Consider the following 25,219-nt stretch of genomic DNA (forward strand, 5'->3'; position numbering starts at 1 on the left):
CAGCTCCACCGAGCCACCCACCACACAGCTCCACCGATGCACCCACCACACAGCTCCACTGAAGCACCCACCACACAGCTCCACCGAGGCACCCACCACACAGCTCCACAGATGCACCCACCACCCAGCTCCACAGATGCACCCACCACCCAGCTCCACAGATGCACCCACCACCCAGCTCCACAGATGCACCCAGCTCCACAGATGCACCCACCACACAGCTCCACAGATGCACCCACCACACAGCTCCACCGATGAAGCCACCACCCAGCTCCACCGATGCACCCACCACCCAGCTCCACCGATGCACCCACCATACAGCTCCACCGATGCACCCACCACACAGCTCCACTGATGCACCCACCACACAGCTCCACTGATGCACCCACCTCCACCGATGCACCCACCACACAGCTCCACCGACACAGCTCCACCGATGCACCCACCACACAGCTCCACTGATGCAAACACCACACAGCTCCACCGACACAGCTCCACCGATGCATCCACCACAGAGCTCCACAGATGACCCCACCACACAACTCCACTGATGCACCCAAGACACAGCTCCACCGAGGCACCCACCACAAAGCTCGACCGAGGCACCCACCACACAGCTCCACCGATGCACCCACCACACAGCTCCACCTATGCACCCACCACACAGCTCCACCGAGGCACCCACCACACAGCTCCACCGATGCACCCACCACACAGCTCCACCGAGGCACCCACCACACAGCTCCACCGATGCACCCACCACACAGCTCCACCGATGCACCCACCACACAGCTCCACCGATGCACCCACCACACAGCTCCACCGAGGCACCAACCACACAGCTCCACCGATGCACCCACCACACAGCTCCACCGATGCACCCACCACACAGCTCCACCGAGGCACCCACCACACAGCTCCACCGATGCACCCACCACACAGCTCCACTCACACAGCTCCACCAATGCACCCACCACACAGCTCCACAGAGGCACCCACCACACAGCTCCACCGATGCACCCACCACACAGCTCCACCAAGGCACCCACCATACAGCTCCACCAAGGCACCCACCACACAGCTCCACCTATACAGCTCCACCGATGCACCCACCACAGTTCCACCGATGCACCCACCACACAGCTCCGCCGAGGCACCCACCACACAGCTCCGCCGAGGCACCCACCACACAGTTCCACCGAGGCACCCACCACACAGCTCCACCTATGCACCCACCGCACAGCTCCACAGAGCCACCCACCACACAGCTCCACAGAGCCACCCACCATACAGCTCCACCGATGCACCCACCACACAGCTCCACCGAAGCACCCACCACACAGCTCCACCGAGGCACCCACCACACAGCTCCACAGATGCACCCACCACACAGCTCCACAGATGCACCCACCACACAGCTCCACAGATGCACCCACCACACAGCTCCACAGATGCACCCACCACACAGCTCCACCGAGGCACCCACCACACAGCTCCACCGAGGCACCCACAACACAGCTCCACCGAGGCACCCACCACACAGCTCGACCGAGGCACCCAACACACAGCTCCACTGATGCACCCACCTCCACCGATGCACCCACCACACAGCTCCACCGACACAGCTCCACCGATGCATCCACCACACAGCTCCACTGATGCAACCACCACACAGCTCCACCGACACAGCTCCACCGATGCACCCACCACAGAGCTCCACAGATGACCCCACCACACAGCTCCACTGATGCACCCAAGACACAGCTCCACCGAGGCACCCACCACACAGCTCCACCGAGACACCCACCACACAGCTCCACCGATGCACCCACCACACAGCTCCACTGAAGCACCCACCACACAGCTCCACCGAGGCACCCACCACACAGCTCCACAGATGCACCCACCACCCAGCTCCACAGATGCACCCACCACCCAGCTCCACAGATGCACCCACCACCCAGCTCCACAGATGCACCCAGCTCCACAGATGCACCCACCACACAGCTCCACAGATGCACCCACCACACAGCGCCACCGATGCACCCACCACCCAGCTCCACCGATGCACCCACCACCCAGCTCCACCAATGCACCCACCACACAGCTCCACCGATGCACCGACCACACAGCTCCACTGATGCACCCACCACACAGCTCCAACGAGGCACCCACCACACAGCTCCACAGAGCCACCCACCACACAGCTCCACCGATGCACCCACCACACAGCTCCACCGAGGCACCCACCACACAGCTCCACCGATGCACCCACCACACAGCTCCACCGATGCACCCACCACACAGCTCCACCGAGGCACCAACCACACAGCTCCACCGAGGCACCCACCACACAGCTCCACCGAGGCACCCACCACACAGCTCCACCGAGGCACCCACCACACAGCTCCACCGAGGCAACCACCACACAGCTCCACTGAGGCACCCACCACACAGCTCCACTGAGGCCCCCACCACACAGCTCCACAGAGCCACCCACCACACAGCTCCACCGATGCACCCACCACACAGCTCCACCGAAGCACCCACCACACAGCTCCACCGAGGCACCCACCACACAGCTCCACAGATGCACCCACCACACAGCTCCACAGATGCACCCACCACACAGCTCCACAGATGCACCAACCACACAGCTCCACAGATGCATCCCCCACACAGCTCCACAGATGCACCCAGCACACAGCTCCACAGATGCACCCACCACACAGCTCCACCGAGGCACCCACCACACAGCTCCACCGAGGCACCCACCACACAGCTCCACCGAGGCACCCACCACACAGCTCCACCGATGCACCCACCACACAGCTCCACTGATGCAACCACCACACAGCTCCACCGACACAGCTACACCGATGCACCCACCACACAGCTCCACAGATGACCCCACCACACAGCTCCACAGATGACCCCACCACACAGCTCCACTGATGCACCCACCACACAGCTCCACCGAGGCACCCACCACACAGTTCCACCGAGGCACCCACCACACAGCTCCATCGATGCACCCACCACACAGCTTCACCTATGCACCCACCACACAGCTCCACCGAGGCACCCACCACACAGCTCCACAGAGCCACCCACCACACAGCTCCACTGATGCACGCTCCACCGAGGCACCCACCAAACAGCTCCACCGATGCACCCACCACACAGCTCCACCGATGCACCCACCACACAGCTCCACCAATGCACCCACCACACAGCTCCACCGAGGCACCAACCACACAGCTCCACCGATGCACCCACCACACATCTCCACCGAGGCACCCACCACACAGCTCCACCGATGCACCCACCACACAGCTCCACTGACACAGCTCCACCAATGCACCCACCACACAGCTCCACAGAGGCACCCACCACACAGCTCCACCGATGCACCCACCACACAGCTCCACCAAGGCACCCACCATACAGCTCCACCAAGGCACCCACCACACAGCTCCACCTACACAGCTCCATGATGCACCCACCACACAGTTCCACCGAGGCACCCACCACACAGCTCCACCGATGCACCCACAACACAGCTCCACCTATGCACCCACCACACAGCTCCACCGAGCCACCCACCACACAGCTCCACCGATGCACCCACCACACAGCTCCACTGAAGCACCCACCACACAGCTCCACCGAGGCACCCACCACACAGCTCCACAGATGCACCCACCACCCAGCTCCACAGATGCACCCACCACCCAGCTCCACAGATGCACCCACCACCCAGCTCCACAGATGCACCCAGCTCCACAGATGCACCCACCACACAGCTCCACAGATGCACCCACCACACAGCTCCACCGATGAAGCCACCACCCAGCTCCACCGATGCACCCACCACCCAGCTCCACCGATGCACCCACCATACAGCTCCACCGATGCACCCACCACACAGCTCCACTGATGCACCCACCACACAGCTCCACTGATGCACCCACCTCCACCGATGCACCCACCACACAGCTCCACCGACACAGCTCCACCGATGCACCCACCACACAGCTCCACTGATGCAAACACCACACAGCTCCACCGACACAGCTCCACCGATGCACCCACCACAGAGCTCCACAGATGACCCCACCACACAACTCCACTGATGCACCCAAGACACAGCTCCACCGAGGCACCCACCACAAAGCTCGACCGAGGCACCCACCACACAGCTCCACCGATGCACCCACCACACAGCTCCACCTATGCACCCACCACACAGCTCCACCGAGGCACCCACCACACAGCTCCACCGATGCACCCACCACACAGCTCCACCGAGGCACCCACCACACAGCTCCACCGATGCACCCACCACACAGCTCCACCGATGCACCCACCACACAGCTCCACCGATGCACCCACCACACAGCTCCACCGAGGCACCAACCACACAGCTCCACCGATGCACCCACCACACAGCTCCACCGATGCACCCACCACACAGCTCCACCGAGGCCCCCACCACACAGCTCCACCGATGCACCCACCACACAGCTCCACTCACACAGCTCCACCAATGCACCCACCACACAGCTCCACAGAGGCACCCACCACACAGCTCCACCGATGCACCCACCACACAGCTCCACCAAGGCACCCACCATACAGCTCCACCAAGGCACCCACCACACAGCTCCACCTATACAGCTCCACCGATGCACCGACCACAGTTCCACCGATGCACCCACCACACAGCTCCGCCGAGGCACCCACCACACAGCTCCGCCGAGGCACCCACCACACAGTTCCACCGAGGCACCCACCACACAGCTCCACCTATGCACCCACCGCACAGCTCCACAGAGCCACCCACCACACAGCTCCACAGAGCCACCCACCATACAGCTCCACCGATGCACCCACCACACAGCTCCACCGAAGCACCCACCACACAGCTCCACCGAGGCACCCACCACACAGCTCCACAGATGCACCCACCACACAGCTCCACAGATGCACCCACCACACAGCTCCACAGATGCACCCACCACACAGCTCCACAGATGCACCCACCACACAGCTCCACCGAGGCACCCACCACACAGCTCCACCGAGGCACCCACAACACAGCTCCACCGAGGCACCCACCACACAGCTCGACCGAGGCACCCAACACACAGCTCCACTGATGCACCCACCTCCACCGATGCACCCACCACACAGCTCCACTGACACAGCTCCACCGATGCATCCACCACACAGCTCCACTGATGCAACCACCACACAGCTCCACCGACACAGCTCCACCGATGCACCCACCACAGAGCTCCACAGATGACCCCACCACACAGCTCCACTGATGCACCCAAGACACAGCTCCACCGAGGCACCCACCACACAGCTCCACCGAGACACCCACCACACAGCTCCACCGATGCACCCACCACACAGCTCCACTGAAGCACCCACCACACAGCTCCACCGAGGCACCCACCACACAGCTCCACAGATGCACCCACCACCCAGCTCCACAGATGCACCCACCACCCAGCTCCACAGATGCACCCACCACCCAGCTCCACAGATGCACCCAGCTCCACAGATGCACCCACCACACAGCTCCACAGATGCACCCACCACACAGCGCCACCGATGCACCCACCACCCAGCTCCACTGATGCACCCACCACCCAGCTCCACCGATGCACCCACCACACAGCTCCACCGATGCACCCACCACACAGCTCCACTGATGCACCCACCACACAGCTCCACCGAGGCACCCACCACACAGCTCCACAGAGCCACCCACCACACAGCTCCACCGATGCACCCACCACACAGCTCCACCGAGGCACCCACCACACAGCTCCACCGATGCACCCACCACACAGCTCCACCGATGCACCCACCACACAGCTCCACCGAGGCACCAACCACACAGCTCCACCGAGGCACCCACCACACAGCTCCACCGAGGCACCCACCACACAGCTCCACCGAGGCACCCACCACACAGCTCCACCGATGCACCCACCACACAGCTCCACTGACACAGCTCCACCAATGCACCCACCACACAGCTCCACAGAGGCACCCACCACACAGCTCCACCGATGCACCCACCACACAGCTCCACCAAGGCACCCACCATACAGCTCCACCAAGGCACCCACCACACAGCTCCACCTACACAGCTCCACCGATGCACCCACCACACAGTTCCACCGAGGCACCCACCACACAGCTCCACCGATGCACCCACCACACAGCTCCACCTATGCACCCACCACACAGCTCCACCGAGGCACCCACCACACAGCTCCACAGAGCCACCCACCACACAGCTCCACCGATGCACCCACCACACAGCTCCACAGATGCACCCACCTCACAGCTCCACAGATGCACCCACCACACAGCTTCACCGAGGCACCCACCACACAGCTCCACCGAGGCACCCACCACACAGCTCCACCGAGGCACCCACCACACAGCTCCACCGAGGCACCCACCACACAGCTCCACAGATGCACCCACCACACAGCTTCACAGATGCACCCAGCTCCACAGATGCACCCACCACCCAGCTCCACAGATGCACCCACCACACAGCTCCACAGATGCACCCACCACGCAGCTCCACAGATGCACCCACCACGCAGCTCCACAGATGCACCCACCACCCAGCTCCACCCACCACACAGCTCCACTGATGCACCCACCACCCAGCTCCACCGATGCACCCACCACACAGCTCTACCGACACAGCTCCACTGATGCACCCACCACACAGCTCCACCGACACAGCTCCACTGATGCACCCACCACACAGCTCCACTGATGCACCCGCCACACAGCTCCACTGATGCACCCACCACACAGCTCCACTGATGCAACCACCACACAGCTCCACTGATGCAACCACCACACAGCTCCTCCGACACAGCTCCACCGATGCACCCAGCACAGAGCTTCACAGATGACCCCACCACACAGCTCCACTGATGCACCCAAGACACAGCTCCACCGAGGCACCTACCACACAGCTCCACCGATGCACCCACCACACAGCTCCACCAATGCACCCGCCACACAGCTCCACCAATGCACCCACCACACATGCTCCACCTATGCACTCATCACACTGCTCCACCGAGGCACCCACCACACAGCTCAACAGATGCACCCACCACACAGCTCCACTGATGAAACCACCACACAGCTCCACTGACACAGCTCCACCGATGCACTCACCTCAGAGCTCCACAAATGCCTCCACCACACAGCTCCACCGATGCACCCACCACTCAGCTCCACCGAGGCACCCACCACACAGCTCCACCGAGGCACCCACCACACAGCTCCACCGAGGCACCCACCACACAGCTCCACCGATGCACCCACCACACAGCTCCACTGACACAGCTCCACCAATGCACCCACCACACAGCTCCACAGAGGCACCCACCACACAGCTCCACCGATGCACCCACCACACAGCTCCACCAAGGCACCCACCATACAGCTCCACCAAGGCACCCACCACACAGCTCCACCTACACAGCTCCACCGATGCACCCACCACACAGTTCCACCGAGGCACCCACCACACAGCTCCACCGATGCACCCACCACACAGCTCCACCTATGCACCCACCACACAGCTCCACCGAGGCACCCACCACACAGCTCCACAGAGCCACCCACCACACAGCTCCACCGATGCACCCACCACACAGCTCCACAGATGCACCCACCTCACAGCTCCACAGATGCACCCACCACACAGCTTCACCGAGGCACCCACCACACAGCTCCACCGATGCACCCACCACACAGCTCCACCAATGCACCCACCACACAGCTCCACCAATGCACCCACCACACATGCTCCACCTATGCACTCATCACACTGCTCCACCGAGGCACCCACCACACAGCTCAACAGATGCACCCACCACACAGCTCCACTGATGAAACCACCACACAGCTCCACTGACACAGCTCCACCGATGCACTCACCACAGAGCTCCACAAATGCCTCCACCACACAGCTCCACCGATGCACCCACCACTCAGCTCCACCGAGGCACCCACCACACAGCTCCACCGAGGCACCTACCACACAGCTCCACCTATGCACCCACCACACAGCTCCACCTATGCACCCACCACACAGCTCCACCGAGGCACCTACCACACAGCTCCACCGATGCACCCACCACACAGCTCCACTGAAGCACCCACCACACAGCTCCACCGAGGCACCCACCACACAGCTCCAAAGATGCACCCACCACACAGCTCCACAGATGCACCCACCACACAGCTCCACAGATGCACCCACCACCCAGCTCCACAGATGCACCCACCACTCAGCTCCACAGATGCACCCACCACCCAGCTCCACCGATGCACCCACCACACAGCTCCACCAATGCACCCACCACCCAGCTCCAGCGATGCACCCACCACACAGCTCCACCGACACAGCTCCACCGATGCACCCACCACACAGCTCCACCGATGCACCCACCACACAGCTCCACCGAGGCACCCACCATACAGCTCCACCAAGGCACCCACCACACAGCTCCACCGAGGCACCCACCACACAGCTCCACCGAGGCACCCAGCACACAGCTCCACCGATGCACCCACCACACAGCTCCACCGATGCACCCACCACACAGCTCCACCGATGCACCCACAACACAGCTCCACCGATGCACCCACCACACAGCTCCGCCGATGCACCCACCACACAGCTCCGCCGATGCACCCACCACACAGCTCCGCGGATGCACCCACCACACAGCTCCGCCGAGGCACCCACCACAGCTCCACCGATGCACCCACCACACAGCTCCGCCGATGCTCCAACTAAGCTCCACCAATGCACTCCCCAAACAGCTCCACTGATGCACCCACTAAGCTCCACTGATGCACACGCCACTCAGCGCAACCACAGCATCACTCAGCGCAACCACAGCATCTCTCAGCGCAACCACAGCATCACTCAGCGCAACCACAGCATCACTGGTTCAAATATGTTCTTTCAATGTTTCAAGCTGTTTTCAAGCTTTCACGCTTTATTACAAATCACAAAAAGATGTTAATATTTCACTTCTGTTCTTCAATTTTCGTCACAATAAAAAACACTGAACATAATCTTCACAAAAGTTATTTACAAAAGTTTAAGCTATTGCCATTACAAATTAAATAAATTATTTAAGTATTAATTATTTTTAAAAATTAAAAGCCATTGTTATTTGTAATATCAATACATCTAAGTCACGTAAATACAAAACATGTTGCATTACAAATGCTATAGGTGTCACATTTGCGAAAGTTATAACTATTGGCATTGTAAATGACAAAGCTATTAATTTAGCTATTTAAAAAAAACACATAAATAAAAAAAATTCATTTATAAGACCAATAGCTCCAACTTTCCTAATGCGAGCCCTATTGCATTTCCAATGCTTGTTTATCAGTGCCAGCACTAAGTAACGTTATGCCCATCACCCCCACCCTATCTAAATGGGAGAGGCAGATAATGCATGCCTAACCATCACCATTGACCAGTCAGCACAGCAACAAACTAGCCAAGGCTCCCTGCAGAAACAAGACCATAGATGGGTCTAAGGGTGCCAGACCAAAGAAGAGGACCAGAAACCACAAAGAAATTGTATTGTTGTTTTTGTGCTTTTTATAAACTCGATGCTCATTCATTTTGGGAGGACCACATTTCTATAAAAACTGTACATTTTGGAGGAATTTACCAGAGAAACATTATTGACTAGAAAATCCAGGGGTTGGGGTACCACTTTTTTGTTTCATTCCACAAAACTCCCCACCCAGTTGGCATAGATTCCAGTCTTTTATGTAATACTTATGCATTGGTTCTAGACTCGTCACACCATCTCCCTAGACTGCTTGGTCATATCCTTCTAAGACAGTCACTCCAGACTTCTCATGCCACAGCCCGCCATAGATACTCAGAAGAAGAATTCTCAGACTATAGCCCAAAACGTCCCAGTCGGCGGCTCTAGACTTCTTGCACCACACTGCTAAACCTCACCCCTCCTGACTACAACTCTAGACTTTCCACAGAAGTCTAAAGTCCTGAAACCACAGCCCTAATCTCCTCTCACACCAGCTCTAGATTAGTTAAACCACAGCACTAGATCCCGTAGGCAACAGCAGTGGACTCCTCACACCACATCCTAAACTCCTCAGGCCATTGCACAATCCTAAGATCACAGCCATAGACCCCTCAGAGGACAATTTTAAAATGATGTGATGCTAGCCGTGGATGCTCTAGATGTCCTGGACCATGTCATACTAAGTCTATATAACTAGAAACCAAACATCTCAGTCCTTACCCCCACAGAATAGGACCAAAGTTTCTTCAGGACATAGCCTTATCCTCCTCAGATCATAGCCTGAGACTCCTCAGATCATTGCCTGAAACTCCTCAGATCATAGCCTGAGACCCCTAAGATCATAGCCTGAGACTCTTCAGAACATAGCCTGAGACTCCTCAGATCATAGCCTGAGACTCCTCAGATCATAGCCTGAGACCCCTAAGATCATAGCCTGAGACTCCTCAGATCATAGCCTGAGACTCCTCAGATCATAGCCTGAGACTCCTCAGATCATAGCCTGAGACTCCTCAGATCTATAGCCTGAGACTCCTCAGATCATTGCCTGAAACTCCTCAGATCATAGCCTGAGACCCCTCAGATTATAGCCTGAGACTCCTCAGATCTTAGCCTGAAACTCCTCAGATCAAGGCCTGAGACTCCTCAGATCATAGCCTGAGACTCCTCAGATCATTGCCTGAAACTCTTCAGCTCAAGGCCTGAGACTCCTCCGATCATAGCCTGAGATTCTTCAGATCATAGCCTGGGCCTCCTCAGATCATAGCCTGAGACTCCTCAGATCATTGCCTGAAACTCCTCAGATCAAGGCCTGGGACTCCCCCGATCATAGCCTGAGACTCTTCAGAACATAGCCTGAGACTCTTCAGATCATAGCCTGAGACTCCTCAGATCATAACCTGAGACTCCTCAGATCATTGCCTGAAACTCCTCAGATCAAGGCCTGAGGCTCCTCCCATCATAGCCTGAGACTCTTCAGATCATAGCCTGAGACTCCTCAGATCATAGCCAGAGACTCCTCAGATCATAGCCTGAGACTCCTCAGATCATTGCCCGAAACTCCTCAGATCAAGGCCTGAGACTCCTCCGATCATAACCTGAGACTCTTCAGATCATAGCCTGAGACTCCTCAGATCATAGCCAGAGACTCCTCAGATCATTGCCTAAAACTCCTCAGATCATTGCCTGAGACTCCTCAGATCATTGACTGAAACTCCTCAGATCATAGCCTGAGACCCCTCAGATCATAGCCTGAGACTCCTCAGATCATTGCCTGAAACTCCTCAGCTCAAGGCCTGAGACTCCTCCGATCATAGCCTGAGATTCTTCAGATCATAGCCTGAGACTCCTCAGATCATAGCCTGAGACTTCTCAGATCATTGCCTGAAACTCCTCAGATCAAGGCCTAAGACTCCTCCGATCATAGCCTGAGACTCTTCAGAACATAGCCTGAGACTCTTCAGATCATAGCCTGAGACTCCTCAGATCATAACCTGAGACTCCTCAGATCATTGCCTGAAACTCCTCAGATCAAGGCCTGAGACTGCTCCGATCATAGCCTGAGACTCTTCAGATCATAGCCTGAGACTCCTCAGATCATAGCCAGAGACTCCTCAGATCATAGCCTGAAACTCCTCAGATCAAGGCCTGAGACTCCTCCGATCATAGCCTGAGACTCTTCAGATCATAGCCTGAGACTCCTCAGATCATAGCCAGAGACTCCTCAGATCATTGCCTAAAACTCCTCAGATCATTGCCTGAGACTCCTCAGATCATTGCCTGAAACTCCTCAGATCATAGCCTGAGACCCCTCAGATCATAGCCTGAGACTCCTCAGATCTTAGCCTGAAACTCCTCAGATCAAGGCCTGAGACTCCTCAGATCATAGCCTGAGACTTCTCAGATCATAGCCTTCCTCAGATCATAGCCTGAGACTCTTCAGATCATAGCCTGAGACTCCTCAGATCATAGCCTGAGACTCTTCAGATCAAGGCCTGAGACTCCTCAGATCATAGCCTGAGACTCTTCAGATCATAGCCTGAGACTCCTCAGATCATAGCCAGAGACTCCTCAGATCATATCCAGAGACTCCTCAGATCATAGCCTGAGACTCCTCAGATCATTGCCTGAGACTCCTCAGATCATAGCCTGAGACTCCTCAGATCGTAGCCCGAGACTCCTCAGATCATAACCTTAGACTCCTCAGAACACAGACTGAGACTTCTCACTTCTGACCCGACAGCTCCTCAGACCATGGCACTAGACCCTCAAAGTACAGACCTTGATCTTAGACAACAAAGAATAGTCCAAGACTCCTTCTTCCATAGAATTAGAGTTCCCAGATCTAGCCACAGACTCCTTAGACCATAGCACTAAACTCCTAATATCAATGACTGCTCCTCAGACCTAACCTTAGTCGTCTCGGACCATAGTACTGCACTCCCAATGCCCCAGGCTGCTCAGATCTTAGCCCTAGGCATAGTAAACTATAACACCTTACATTTAGGTCTACACCATGCACCAGAGTGAATGGTGCAGACCTGGAGTGGGCTGCTTTCTAGTTACACTGTTGACATGCCTCATACACACTGTCTTGTAATTCTTCTGTATACCCCTGATTGACTCTTCTCCATTAACAGGGTTTGTGTGCCTGCGCTCTGATAACATCCTCCTCTTCCTGTGTGGGATTACCATCCTGGGAGCCGCCCACAGCACAATCACAGTCAAAGGAAGTCACCTGGCTAGTCACGGGGCCCTGGCAGAGTCCAAGCGCTGGAAGACCTTTTGGGCAGCTTTCTTTATCGAGGTAATTGTTGCAGAAGCAATGTTTGCTTCATAGGTAGAGCAAATATGCGAAGTGCACATTTAGTACAGTCTCTACGGTGAACATGTTCACTGGTTTTATATTATTTAGTCATTATTTGAACTGTATTCCGTGTGCATGTATTCCGTGAGCTGGTAATAAATAGCAACATTCGTCTGCTACCACTGCTGAGCATATTGATCTTCATCAGGCACAGCCCTGTTCATCCTCCTTTATAATTAATGCAAGTGCGCAACATTTTTATTGCTATACCTACACACTTCACTTGCTGTTCTTGTGTCATGTGCTGATGTGTACACAAACACATGTAACCAGCTCTTGTTTTTCTTGGATACATATTTTCTCCCTTTGCGTCAAGTGAACACACAAGAAAAAAAAACACACACACACACATGAGGCCTTTTCTTGGGTTCCTTGGACAATCAGTGGTGAGTGGTGTGAGTGGTGGGTCACTTTGAGGGGCTTACTTTGGGGTGTTGGACCAACACCAACCGAGTAGTCCCTCTGCATTGAATGTGACTCTAGAGCCAGTTTACTCCTTCATTGGCCTCCCCTTGCTCTGAGCCCCAGTCCAAGAATACTGACTATTAGATCGCTGCTTGCCCAGCAAAGTGGGCACCAAAGCTCTTGGACATTGAGAACCAGCCATTTAGCACGCTGAATCTTCAATTTTGGCGATCTCGATTTTTTGACTATTTTTGCAGCTTCGCAGCCACCTCAAAGCCACTGATCTGTGGTGCGCCCAATGTCTGCACCTTTGTCCTACCAGACAGACAGTGATTTGTACATAATGCCCACAGAAAGAGGCTTGAGACAAGAGACTCTTAAGTGCTAACTTGTTACAACCAAACCCTTCTCCAAATGACACCACTGGCCATACGCTCATGTGTTATTTGAAGTACATTAATGCTAAATAAAAAAGTTCCACAGCAGTTCCCCGCTCCGGACTCTACAGAGAAATCAAGAAAAGTCCCCACTTCTGTGGGTCGCGCCACCAGACCCAATGAGCAGTCCAAAGGGAGTGCCCCATTTCCCCATATATTCTCGAATTTACAGGGGAATCCCCATGCGATATAGATCATCTCTTCCTGCTTGGCACACCAGTCCATGCCAGCCTGCCATTTGGTTAACGTTGGTGTTTGTTGGTGGTTCCATTTTCGTGCTATTTCTCTTTTGGTCACTATTGTAGCTATGCCCAGAGTGTAAGATCCCCACACTACGCCCTCCACCCCCGACCTCATCCAGGAGGCCCAATAGAGCAATATTGGAGGTTAGTTCAAACGATCGGTCCAGTACTCAAGAACATCTGAGTTTTAAAGCCTCCATCGCCTTTGGAATAACCCTAGACTCCTCGCACCCATTCCCTTTGGAGAGCCAAGCACACATACTTGGTAATCTATTGGGGAGCATCGACACCCATGATCCTAGAACACAAGTGCTGCTAAGCAACAATAACCATCTTAGACAGTGGCCACTAACAACTGACTGCCCCATGACCCAGGGAAAAGGCCCAACAAGTATCTTTAGTAGGGGAAAGAAGACAAAGGATTTCAAATTACCCAGTGTGCTGCTGATTGTCTCTCCTGTTGCAGTTCTGCTAGTGTTCTTAATGTGCTTTCCTTTAATTTCAGGTCTGCAGTGCCTTTCCCGCACAGGTTGGAGCTTACAACCATGTGAAACTGCACCATGCTCACACCAACGTCATCGGACTGGGGGACTCTAGCGTCTGGAAGATCCCAGCCCTCAACAGATTGGTCTACATGTTCCTAGCTCCGCTGGCACTGCCAATCATCACACCTCTGGCTGCACTGGGTAGGTTCCTTTCCTTTGGGTCCTCTGTCAGTGTCCCTGCTGTAATAAGTGAGCTGCTCTCAGGAAGTATCATCACCATGGACAACAGGGAATCCACCTAAGCCCTTGTCACCCTAGCTGTCCTTGTCATTTAGCCAGCACTAACAGCTAGTGACATGTTGTGGCGTGTGGAGTGAAGTATAACCAGAAGGAAAATGAAGTCTTCCCCAGGATGCCTGTGATTGCATATTTTATCACCCAATTTGTGTTTTAAACTTGTGGTTTTCCCTGCCCATGATTGCTTCAATTTAACGTGTTGAATTCTGGGATGTGCAGTCCAAACTCTGTAGTTTATCCCTCTCATTCCTGGTGACAATTCTGTTTTCCCTCCAAATTTCTCCTTTGCTCTGTGCTAAGACCTGTATGTTAAAACAGTGCACCCTCAGCCACTATTTTGTGATCACAAGCCTGTGAAACCAGCCACCATGCCTCCCACCTGCCCCCACCCCCTCCAGCAACAGGGATATTCTACATCAGAGGGTGATTCTGTGAGCTGTTTAAACTGTGTTTACTAGGGACTGTGCACTTCGTTTGTTGGCCAGGAGTGGGAGTAAAGTTTTATTCAAACAGTATTTTTGGATTTCAAGTTAGTGAGGCCTTTACCTGCAGATGTCCAAAGTGTGGAGTGAGCCTGTCTGTCTCCTATGATATCCTGAACAGGATAAGCAGCTCCCCAGCCCCCACTCCAAGCCAGCAGACCATTGGCTATTCAGCTACCAGGCAACTCTAAGCCCTCCCCTCACACTTGCCCAGGCCCCTTAAAGCTTTGCTGGGTGCATCCCAAATCATTCTTCTCCATCTTGTGAGTTGCAGCCTACCTGTGCCCCAGATTGCAGTGAGCAGAGTCCAGGAAGTGGTAAGGAGACAGACTAGTGCTGTCTCCTCCCCAAAACAACATTTGTTAAAAAAACGATGTTCCCTTTCTGTGATTACTGTCTTTGCCTTGTTTTTGTTACAGTTTAAAATTGTAGTTGTAACCTGCCTGTGACTGCATATTTTATCACCTGTTCTGTGTTTTAAACGTGTGGTTTTCCCTGCCCATGATTGTTTCCATCTAACGTGTTGAATTGTGGGAATTACAGTCCACCCTCTGTAGTTTGTCCCTCTCATTATTGGTGACAATTCAGTTTTCCCTCCAAATTTCTCCTTTGCTCTATGCTTAGACCTGTATGTTAAAACAGTGCACCCCCAGCCACCATTGTGTGTTCACAAGCCAATGAAACCAGCCCCCCTGCGCCCCCCCCATCTTCCCCTCCCCCCGCAACAGGGATATTCTACATCAGAGGGTGCTTCTGGGAGCTGTTTTAACTGTGTTTACTAGGGACTGTGCACTTCGTTGTTTGGCCAGGAGAGGGAGTTTAGTTTTATTCAAACAGTACTGTTAAATTTCAAGTTAGTGAGGCCTTTACCTGCAGAAGTCCAAAGTGTGGATTGAGCCTGACTGTCTCCTAGGAGATTGCTTCCACTTAACATGTTGAATTGTGGGATTTGCAGTCCAAACTCTGTAGTTTATCCCTCTCATTCCTGGCTTCAGTTTTCCCTCCAAATTTCTCCTTTGCTCTGTGCTAAGACCTGTATGTTAAAACAGTGCACCCCCAGCCACCATTTTCCTGTTCACAAGCCAGTGAAACCAGCCACCCTGCCTCCCCCCCACAGCAACAGGGATATTCTACATCAGAGGGTGCTTCTGTGAGCTGTTTGAACTGTGTTTACTAGGGACTGTGCTCTTTGTTTTTTGCAGAAAAAGAGAAAGAAGTGGCTCTAGTGTCCTAGGGGACGAGCACTATATCACAGTGAAAACACAATATTCTCCTAGAATCTTATATATCATTACACCATTCGTACATTCATCAGGTAAGCATAATTTGTATCCTAGTGCATTCAACCTATGAGGTATTAAAATACCTAGAAAACAGACCCCCTTAAAATCTTGAAAAGGTCAAAAATACACCCACGGAGATTACGGTGTAGCGCGTACAAAACTCGTAGTTTATTAAAATCACAAAATAAAACGTTTTTTTTTTTAAAACACGAGGAACACGCCTCCAGCTCCTAGACTTGGAGTCAATACAATTCCTTATCCTCTAATTAAAAACAACGTACATATATAATACAATGACAGTGCATGATAAAAAACACAACAATAAATCTACGAGAGGAAACCCCTATTGACACAGATGGAATTCCGTTCTCTATGAAGGTCCAATTCTATTATTTAGGGGAGAAAGCCAGGTGAGAGCCCTGCTCTTATCCTTGGTGGAATAGGGGAAATATATACAACCACCTTCTTCAGGACTAGAAGTTAGCGGGATATTACTCCTCCATTGTGTATACGTAATAATCAACAATCACCTCTAGGCAATCCGTTCTCACTTTCACACTATTTCTTCACAGATCATCCAGTTGATAAATTGACCAGTATTCTATTAGTCAGGGCACCCTACTTCAGTAGTAGCCCTTCAGGATTAGAATTTCCTTAATCTTAGTAGCCCTTCTAGGTGTGATGGCTCAAAGCTCATTTATCATATCACCCCCTTTAGTCTCGGGGGAAGTAGCTCTCCAATTGTAGATTAAATAGATATAAGTTAATAAGAAGAAACTCTGTACACGTAACAGGAGATGCTCTGTTTTCTAGGCTTCTTGTGTATAACTCATCTACCTCATGTAGATCAGACTGAGTGCTAGTCTTGTTTGTCACTGTCCTAAATTCCTACTCTACCGATGACAGGTGATAGGTGAGGCATCCACACGGTTTACGTTTCATTTCATTCTTTTCATGGGCTTCACAGGATTACTTGTGGGTGCCTCCAACTTTATACTTCTGGAAAGAAGAGGGGGCATTTCGTAAGTGAAATAGAGGAAATAGTGCTTTCATAGTAGTGTAGTAGTGTTTCGTAGTTGACTAGATAGTTAAGTCTGTCACACGGTGGGAAACCACATCTGGTAAAGACTGGTCCAAGAAGACTAGGACTAGGACTAATAAAGGTTACCAGTAAAGGTTACCAGTAAGCAACCTGGGGCCAGATGTACGACCCTTTCATTTAGTGCCTCGCAATTTGTGGCACATTGCGAGTCGCAAATTGCGAGGTGTTAAATGAAAGGGTCATACATCTGGCCCTAGCAGCCAGATGTACGACCCTTTCACCTAGCGCCTCGCAATTTACAACACATTGTAAGCCGTAAATTGCGAGACGCTAAATTAAATGTACAACAGTGTGTTTACACTGTTTTGCTATACCCAATGGGGTCGCAAATCGTGAGGCTCATTAATATTAAAGAGCCTCTCTCAATTTGCGAGCCCATTGGCAATGCCAGCCCTCCCAGGGATGATGGTCTGCTGGGCTCAGCAGACCACCATGTCTGGGACTGCTTGTTAACTTCATCAATGCTCAGGATGGCTCCCGGCCGTCATGAGTCACGGTAGCCGTGTTCTCATGACAGCTGGGAGCCGTCTGACCGTTGCCGCTCCACCCACGCGTGAGTAATTGATTAATTGATGGGCAGAGTTTGGACGACTCCCGGCCGCCGTGAGCACACACCTACTGTGACTCAAGACGGCCAGTAGCCGTCCACAGTATGGCAGCGCCACACCCAGCCCTGCCCCCTCTCGCACCGTGGCAGAATTTGCCACGCGGTGAAGGGGTTAATAAAGCAGCTTTTTAGGGGGGAAATAGAGGAAAATGGGATGCCTTTTTTTTTAAAAAGAAAGGTTTTCGTTATATTTTTTAAGGGCAGGCAGTGGTCCCTAGGACCACTGCCTGCCCTTAAAAAAATATTTTGTATGCATTTGGACCCCTTCCTCTTTGCAAATGCATTACCACTTACTTGAAGTAGGCGGTAATCTTAAGAGTTTTGCGACCATAATTGCGGTGGCAAAAAATGAATATATTGTGTTGAGAGTTGCTATTTGTAAGGGAACGCCCCTTCCAAATTGCGAGTCGCAAAATCTATTTAGTGAGTCGCAAAAAAATTGGGACTCTCTAAATAGGCTATTACATGGCCCAATTTGTTTTTGCATTTGCAAATTCGTTTGCACATGCAAAAACGGGTCGTACATCTGGCCCCTGGTCACTATCTTGCTTTTCCATCCATACCAGTTAATACTGCAACATTGGCTTTGCTGCCTGGCCATCAATTTTTTTAATGCCAGCAGAGGTCATTATTTAAAATCTCTTGATATTTAACCAATTAAATACTGACTGATACATTCTTTGATCTAAAATGAAATGAATACAGTCGCAGTTTCTAATCCTGATTTATCATGTCATTGTTTTTCGTTCTGCATCACGGTCCTTATTTTAAGACAACCCCTCAGTAGAAATAATTTCTAATCCTCTCTCGTGGGGTTGTTATATCTAACCCTGCTGCACCTAATCATTTCTAATCCCGCCTGACTGTGAGAGATTGTCTGAAAGCAGTAATGTAATCTTTCCATGTCCAAAGAGCGTAACGTGAATGAATGGCTGGGCCGGGGCGTCCAGTGAGAGGGTGTGGAATCTTTAGGGGAGGAATGGAAAACATAGAGTTGCAGAAAAGCTGCTTCCACCTCAGGCAGAAATAATCTTTGCATCTGCATGCACCTGTGGAAAAGATATTGGTTGCTATGCAGAATCCTACAGCATGAGGAGGGTAACTGAGAACAGGGAGACATTTTTCCCAGTTTGAATATACGTATGTTTGCATTTTTGGAGAAAACTTCTTAAGTTGTTCTGTCAGTTTTCACAATGGCCTTTGTCTAAGCTGTTTTGGCCTAGTTCAGTAGCGTGTCCACTCTTGTGCATAATCGTATTTTTCCAATGAAAAACAGCGTCTTGGGAAACATGTAAAGGTTTGCTCCAGTATAGGGTTCCACCTAGCGGTGGCTGACTTTACCCTTCATAACGAATTTATCACAGAGGTAGCCGAGGCCCGCTTCTGCTGTATAAGTATATTTAGCAGTGTCAGGGCGGGGCAGTGAAAAGGACGGGGCCTGGGTCCAAGAGCACCTTCTTCACCTTCTTGTGGCAGCCCACTCATCTCTAACTTCAGTGCGCAGTGCTCCGGTGATAGTGCTGCCTTAGGGGGTATGTATATTATGATTTGAGATTGAATGGTATCCTCAGCGAGAGATGACTTTGGATTGTAAATGAAATATGAAGTAATGTGAAAGACAGGGAATGGTACTTATGAGTTGTTTCAATTCTGATCAAATAAATCATAAAGGAAAGGTGAGGGGGTCTTCTTGATAGACAGGACACCTTCAATAATATGCAGAAGAAAATGAATGAATGCGGTGAAGGGAAGCTGGATTTCCTAACCAGGGTAACTGTGAAATGAAGTGGCATGGGCAGGAGTCTGTTCCTAGACATGGGCGCAGCTGATTCAGAGCTTCCGTCACCGCAGCGGACCTCGCTCGCCACTGTGCCCAGTTCCTTCCTCCCTGTCCACGGTGCCTTCTGCCCCAGGATCCTCCTCTCACGATGCTCTTTGCTCTTGTTGCAGGGTTCCTCAAGGAGATGACGTGGCAGAGGGCGCTGCGGACCCTCGGCCTCATCTGCCTGGGCCTGTGCGGCCATTGCTCGCTCCTCCTGGTGGTCTCTGGCTTCCAAACGCTGGGCTCAGCTCTTCTCTGCATGTTCCTCACCAGAGCGGTCCTGGCCGTGCCCTTCATCCACGTCAATATTTTCCAGGTACAGGTGTTCTGCATGCCTGAGCAAGCACGTCACTGCAAAAATAACTGAATTCAGTTATGAGTAACCTGAAATGCTTCGTCCTTAATGCATTGTGTAGGACTGGTGCAACATGTGACGATTTAAAAGGGTTTCTTCTGAGCAGGAAGTAAGTCCTTTATTGCTTGATTGAGTATGTGGCACAAACTAGGCTTTTTTTGGTATTTTGCCACAGTAATATATAAGCATCAAATAAGCATCGCTGAAGCATAGGAATATTGCCCTCTGAGAATGACAAAAAACATGAAACATATGCCAGGAGAGTTTCTGGATTGACTGAGTAAGCACTTAGCTGCAATATATATAACTGAAATGTGAGTAAACTGAAATGTGTCAACCCAAGTCCATAGAAAGAGGGCTAGAGCGACATGTGATGGTGGATACCACACCCAATGACAGGTATTATGCAACCATTTCCCTAATATTCTAGTTATGGTTCAAATTGTGGGTAGGCACCAATAGGGTATTTGGAAGGGTCCTCAAGGATCCAATCACACAAAAGATTTTGACACTTAAAGTTCCTACTCTAAACAAAGGAAGGCGGGGGACTTGGAGCAGATGAAGGTTCAGTATCTATGCTCTGAAAGTACTCATATATGAATGTATGGAGGTACAGCTCCTATAGAGGAAGAAAAAGAGAAGGGAGGAAAAAAGGTGGACGAAGTCTGGGGAATCCTAAGGATTTTTTCTTGGTGCCCTCACACATCCAAGAAGATGTCATGCTTCATCATCAGGCATGCTCCTCGCAGGGCAGGCGCTGCACTTCCTTACGGGCCACATTAAGGGTCACTTTGGGGGAGATTTTGTTGTTTTTAGCCATTTGATAATAAATGTCTATGTGAGGGCGTTTAAACGTGTGGGGTGGAGTGAATGTGTACAGTGGAGTGCAGGTAGAATAAAACTGAGGGATACCAAAGTGAGCTTTAATGTGGTGGTTCCCTTGGCAGGACTTAAAAACAATAAATGAACTGGGGCTATTTGAAAGACCAAATGTACCCAAATAGCCTAAATCCGTGGGTGTGGTCAGGTCAACATGTTTCATACCCAATGGCCCGGCCAAATCCATGGCACTTCCTCAGGACCTAAAAAAGTGAAGATAGTGTAAACATAAAAGCACACACAAAAGGCCAGGCAAGTGGACACACGTGAGACTAACAACATAGATCAAGTCTGTAATGAAAACATTCAGCAGATCATAGGTGGTGAGTTGTCCTCAGGTGTAAGCAAAGGATCTTACCCTTTGGATCAATCAATCAAGCCCCATGGTTCAAGAGCAAAGGGTACAAATACAGGAATTCAAACGACGCAACTGGACTAGGTGAAGTTACTCTCATTGGATATTGGACAGTTTAGGATTTATGCTCAGGGAAAATAGATTTTATTTTTGGGCGAAAGAGGCTTTTCCCATATAGTAAGCACAGGCTTGGATAGTGCCACAGGTAACACGCAGAAGGACTGGACTGCTACTCATGACATGTGTTCGATCAACAATGACATTTGATTGGTCTGGACCATAACATTTGTCAGCCATTTGCCCAGAACCCCCATATCTCAGGTGAAAAATGTAATTAAATGTGAATTCTACCATGTATTGGTGGAACGTGGGGTGTGACTTGTAAATATGACTGGGTAAATGTAAAACCCAATCACTTCTGTAGCCCCAGTGGAAATCCTGCTTAGTCCTGCCCTGTAATTGTTCCTGCCTGGACCAGATCACAGCCTGTTGGTACCCTAAAATGGAGAGACATCATTTCTGCTCCTTGTGCTACACCTGCTGCTATAGAGACAAAGATTGGGAGCTAACGAAGATTGAGGGCAGGCCAAGCACCCATCTTGAGGAGAGGTGTGAAGACGTCGATCCATAGTTGCCCTGAAGGGCAGATCACCGGGAACTAGTTCAGGGAGTGGCCCCAATAGATTGGGCACTACTAGAAAGGTCCCAGCTCTGCCTGATGGATTGGACTAACCTTGACAGAGGAGGGCAGGAAGCCCCTGGGGACAAATCGTGTGCATAGTTTGGACAACTTGTTATGGAGTGTGATTCCTGGGACTGACCTGAAATGCTGCAAAGTGGTGGCTCGGATTAGCCAGAGTAGAGGTGATTGGGACTAATTATGTGCCTGTTGCTAATCTGTGTTGCATCACTATGGTCAAAGACAAGGCTCTCAAAGCTCAACAAAGTAAACCAATCATGCAGTACACGTCTTCGCAAATGGGGCTGCAAATAACTACGGGCCTTGCTGAATCATAGAGCGCGCAGGCCCAGGAAGAGCACTCTAGAGAGCTTTCACTGGCAGACCTGCTAGCAGCACTACAGAGCTCCCGGAAAGCGCTGGAAGGGAGAAGAGCAGAAGTTGTCATAGACATCAGCTTGGTGTGACGGACGTGCATAAGGTTTGGATAGAGACCACGCTATTGAGGGCTCAGTGTCAGAACTGCAAGGAGAAGTGAAAGTCGGAAGGAGCAGATGGCTACACTAACAACAGCCACAAAGATTCCAGATGAGAGAGCAGAGGATTCTAAGAAACGTTCCTGCCAGAACAACCTGCACTTTCTGGGTTTCTCAGAGCATGTGGAGGTTACGGATGCCGTGGCCTTCCTGGAAGGGTAGTTGTGGTGTGAGCTACACCTGGAGGTCCTGTTGATGTGTTCATCCTGGAGAGAGTGCAAAGGGCCCTGACGGTACGACCACCACTGGGTGCTCGCTGTAGGGTTCTGATAGCTTGTATCCTGAATTACGAAGATCAGGACTACATCCTAAGAGCGGCCAGGGCAGCTGCACGATTGATTTTTGAGAACCAGACCATAGCCGTCTACTCAGATTACCCAAGGAAAGTGCAATTGCAGAGAAAATCACATTTGAAGGTGAAGACAAAACTTTGGGCTCTAAATCTCCAGTATATGTTGCTCTTTTCAAACTGATAGTCTGTGGCAAAAATTACTATTTTGATAGCCATGTGGACGTTTGGACCTGACTTGAGTTCTAGGAAAAGGCGGGCCTACAGCCAGGGGAACCTCAGGATAGGCAGGAAAGGAACCCATAGTGAGAGAAGGTCCATAGCAAAAACAGGAGTATATTCAGCCAGCAAGAAGCTGGGCCCCACAAAACTTATCGAATAAGGCTCTGTGATGTTGGCAAGATGAACAGACGCATCCTCCGCAGAGGATTAGGAGGCCTCATTGACTGCCCTGAAATCATACCTGTTGAGGATCAGAGAGAAATCACGTGGGAGACTGCATCACAGTTGAATATTGATAACACTCTGACTTGAAACAGGGGTTCTTATGGAGAGATTGTCAGCTGTAGTGGATGAGACTCTGGGGCTGCAGCTCCATAATAGCCAGATCTGAGGGCTAGTTCAAGTAAACTGAAGGTATGTGCTTATATTTGGGAGTGGATGACTTACACTTTGCTGTTGGTTATATTCTCCCTGTTAGGGAGGGGAAAGACATGCTCCACTAGGGGGCTTACTGCTGGAGCCCTTGTATCGGCCTGGTGCCTCTATCGGCTGACCCTGGGTGTATTGACCAAGCCTCAACTATTTGTTTCCTTTTTTCCTCTTATTCTGTAATGGGAAAGGGGAACAGTAGTTGAGTTGTAGGGGTAGGGTGGGGTTTGGTACACGATTGCTCTTAGCATGGGCACTTCTGTGATATACCTGGGCAAAGCAGAAGACGGGTATAATTTAGTGTCTGCCCATGGGTGGGGGGGTTAAGTTTCCCTTAGCGCTAAGAAATAAGGATTGTTAATTATTTATTCAGATGTGTAGCTGAGATGTGTATGGGAAACATCAACAGTCATGGCACACCCAAATGTTCCAAGCGAAATGGAGGTCTCACTGGTTGCTGTGAGCTACAGATAGCATGCATTCTTTCAGGCACTCACACTAAAGCATGAATAAATAATGCTTACATGGAATGTCAGGGGGTCTAATAGCTTCCCCAAGAGATATCTATGGATACATGAAATGCAGGTGGCTCTATAACAGGAGATCCCCCTCCTGAGACAAGAGGCTATGAAACTGAAGAAGAGGTGGCAGGGACTGGAAACAGCCTTTACAATGCTGCTCGAGCCACGCTGTGCCTTTACAATGTGGTCCGAACAACGAATGCATCTATACAATGCATTCCTTTACCACAGAAGTTGTTACAATGACTTGCTTCAGGGAAAGCGTTGTTGGACTGTCAGGCTTTAAGTCCAACACTTTACCTACTGTTACGTATACTGGAGTTGGAATTATAAATTATACTATTCTAAAATTCAGCGCTTTTTCTAAAGGAAAGTCATTGTAACAACTTGCATGGTAAAATAATGCATTGAAAAGATGCATTTGTGATTCAGACCACATTGTAAAGGAATCTGTGGTAAATGCATGCATGATTTGAACATACATCTAGTGGAGACACGTTTGCAGCTACATACTCTAACGATCCTACAACCATTGGGGCAGTATGTGATTGTTGTAGGGGAGTTAGATGGCGTTGATACTTGTTTGGTAAACACCCGTGCACCCAATGCAGACAACAAACTGTTCTTCCGATATGTGTCTGATAACTCACACTGCTTATTAAGTTAACATGGGTGGATCAGACCTAAAATTCCACTATGGAAGCTCTGTATTGAGGTGTTGTTGGATAATGCATTGTTGGAGCATGTTTAAAAATTTCTCACATACTTCTTCTGAGATAACTCT

The 25,219-nt window shown here is 51.5% G+C and overlaps 1 protein-coding gene across 1 annotated transcript in view; it reads left to right on the forward strand.

The window, feature by feature from the left end:
* FADS6 (fatty acid desaturase 6) overlaps positions 1-25,219 on the forward strand; it is a 214,794-nt gene that overhangs the window by 99,424 nt on the left and 90,151 nt on the right. Inside the window, exons 2-4 of the mRNA XM_086930804.1 lie at positions 12,782-12,948; positions 14,598-14,778; positions 20,299-20,486. Of these exons, the coding sequence (XP_086786930.1) occupies positions 12,782-12,948; positions 14,598-14,778; positions 20,299-20,486 (536 nt within the window). The remainder of the gene's footprint in view (positions 1-12,781; positions 12,949-14,597; positions 14,779-20,298; positions 20,487-25,219) is intronic.

The sequence above is a fragment of the Lissotriton vulgaris genome, chromosome 7, assembly GCF_964263255.1.
Source record: "Lissotriton vulgaris chromosome 7, aLisVul1.2, whole genome shotgun sequence".
Lineage (NCBI taxonomy): Eukaryota > Metazoa > Chordata > Amphibia > Caudata > Salamandridae > Lissotriton > Lissotriton vulgaris.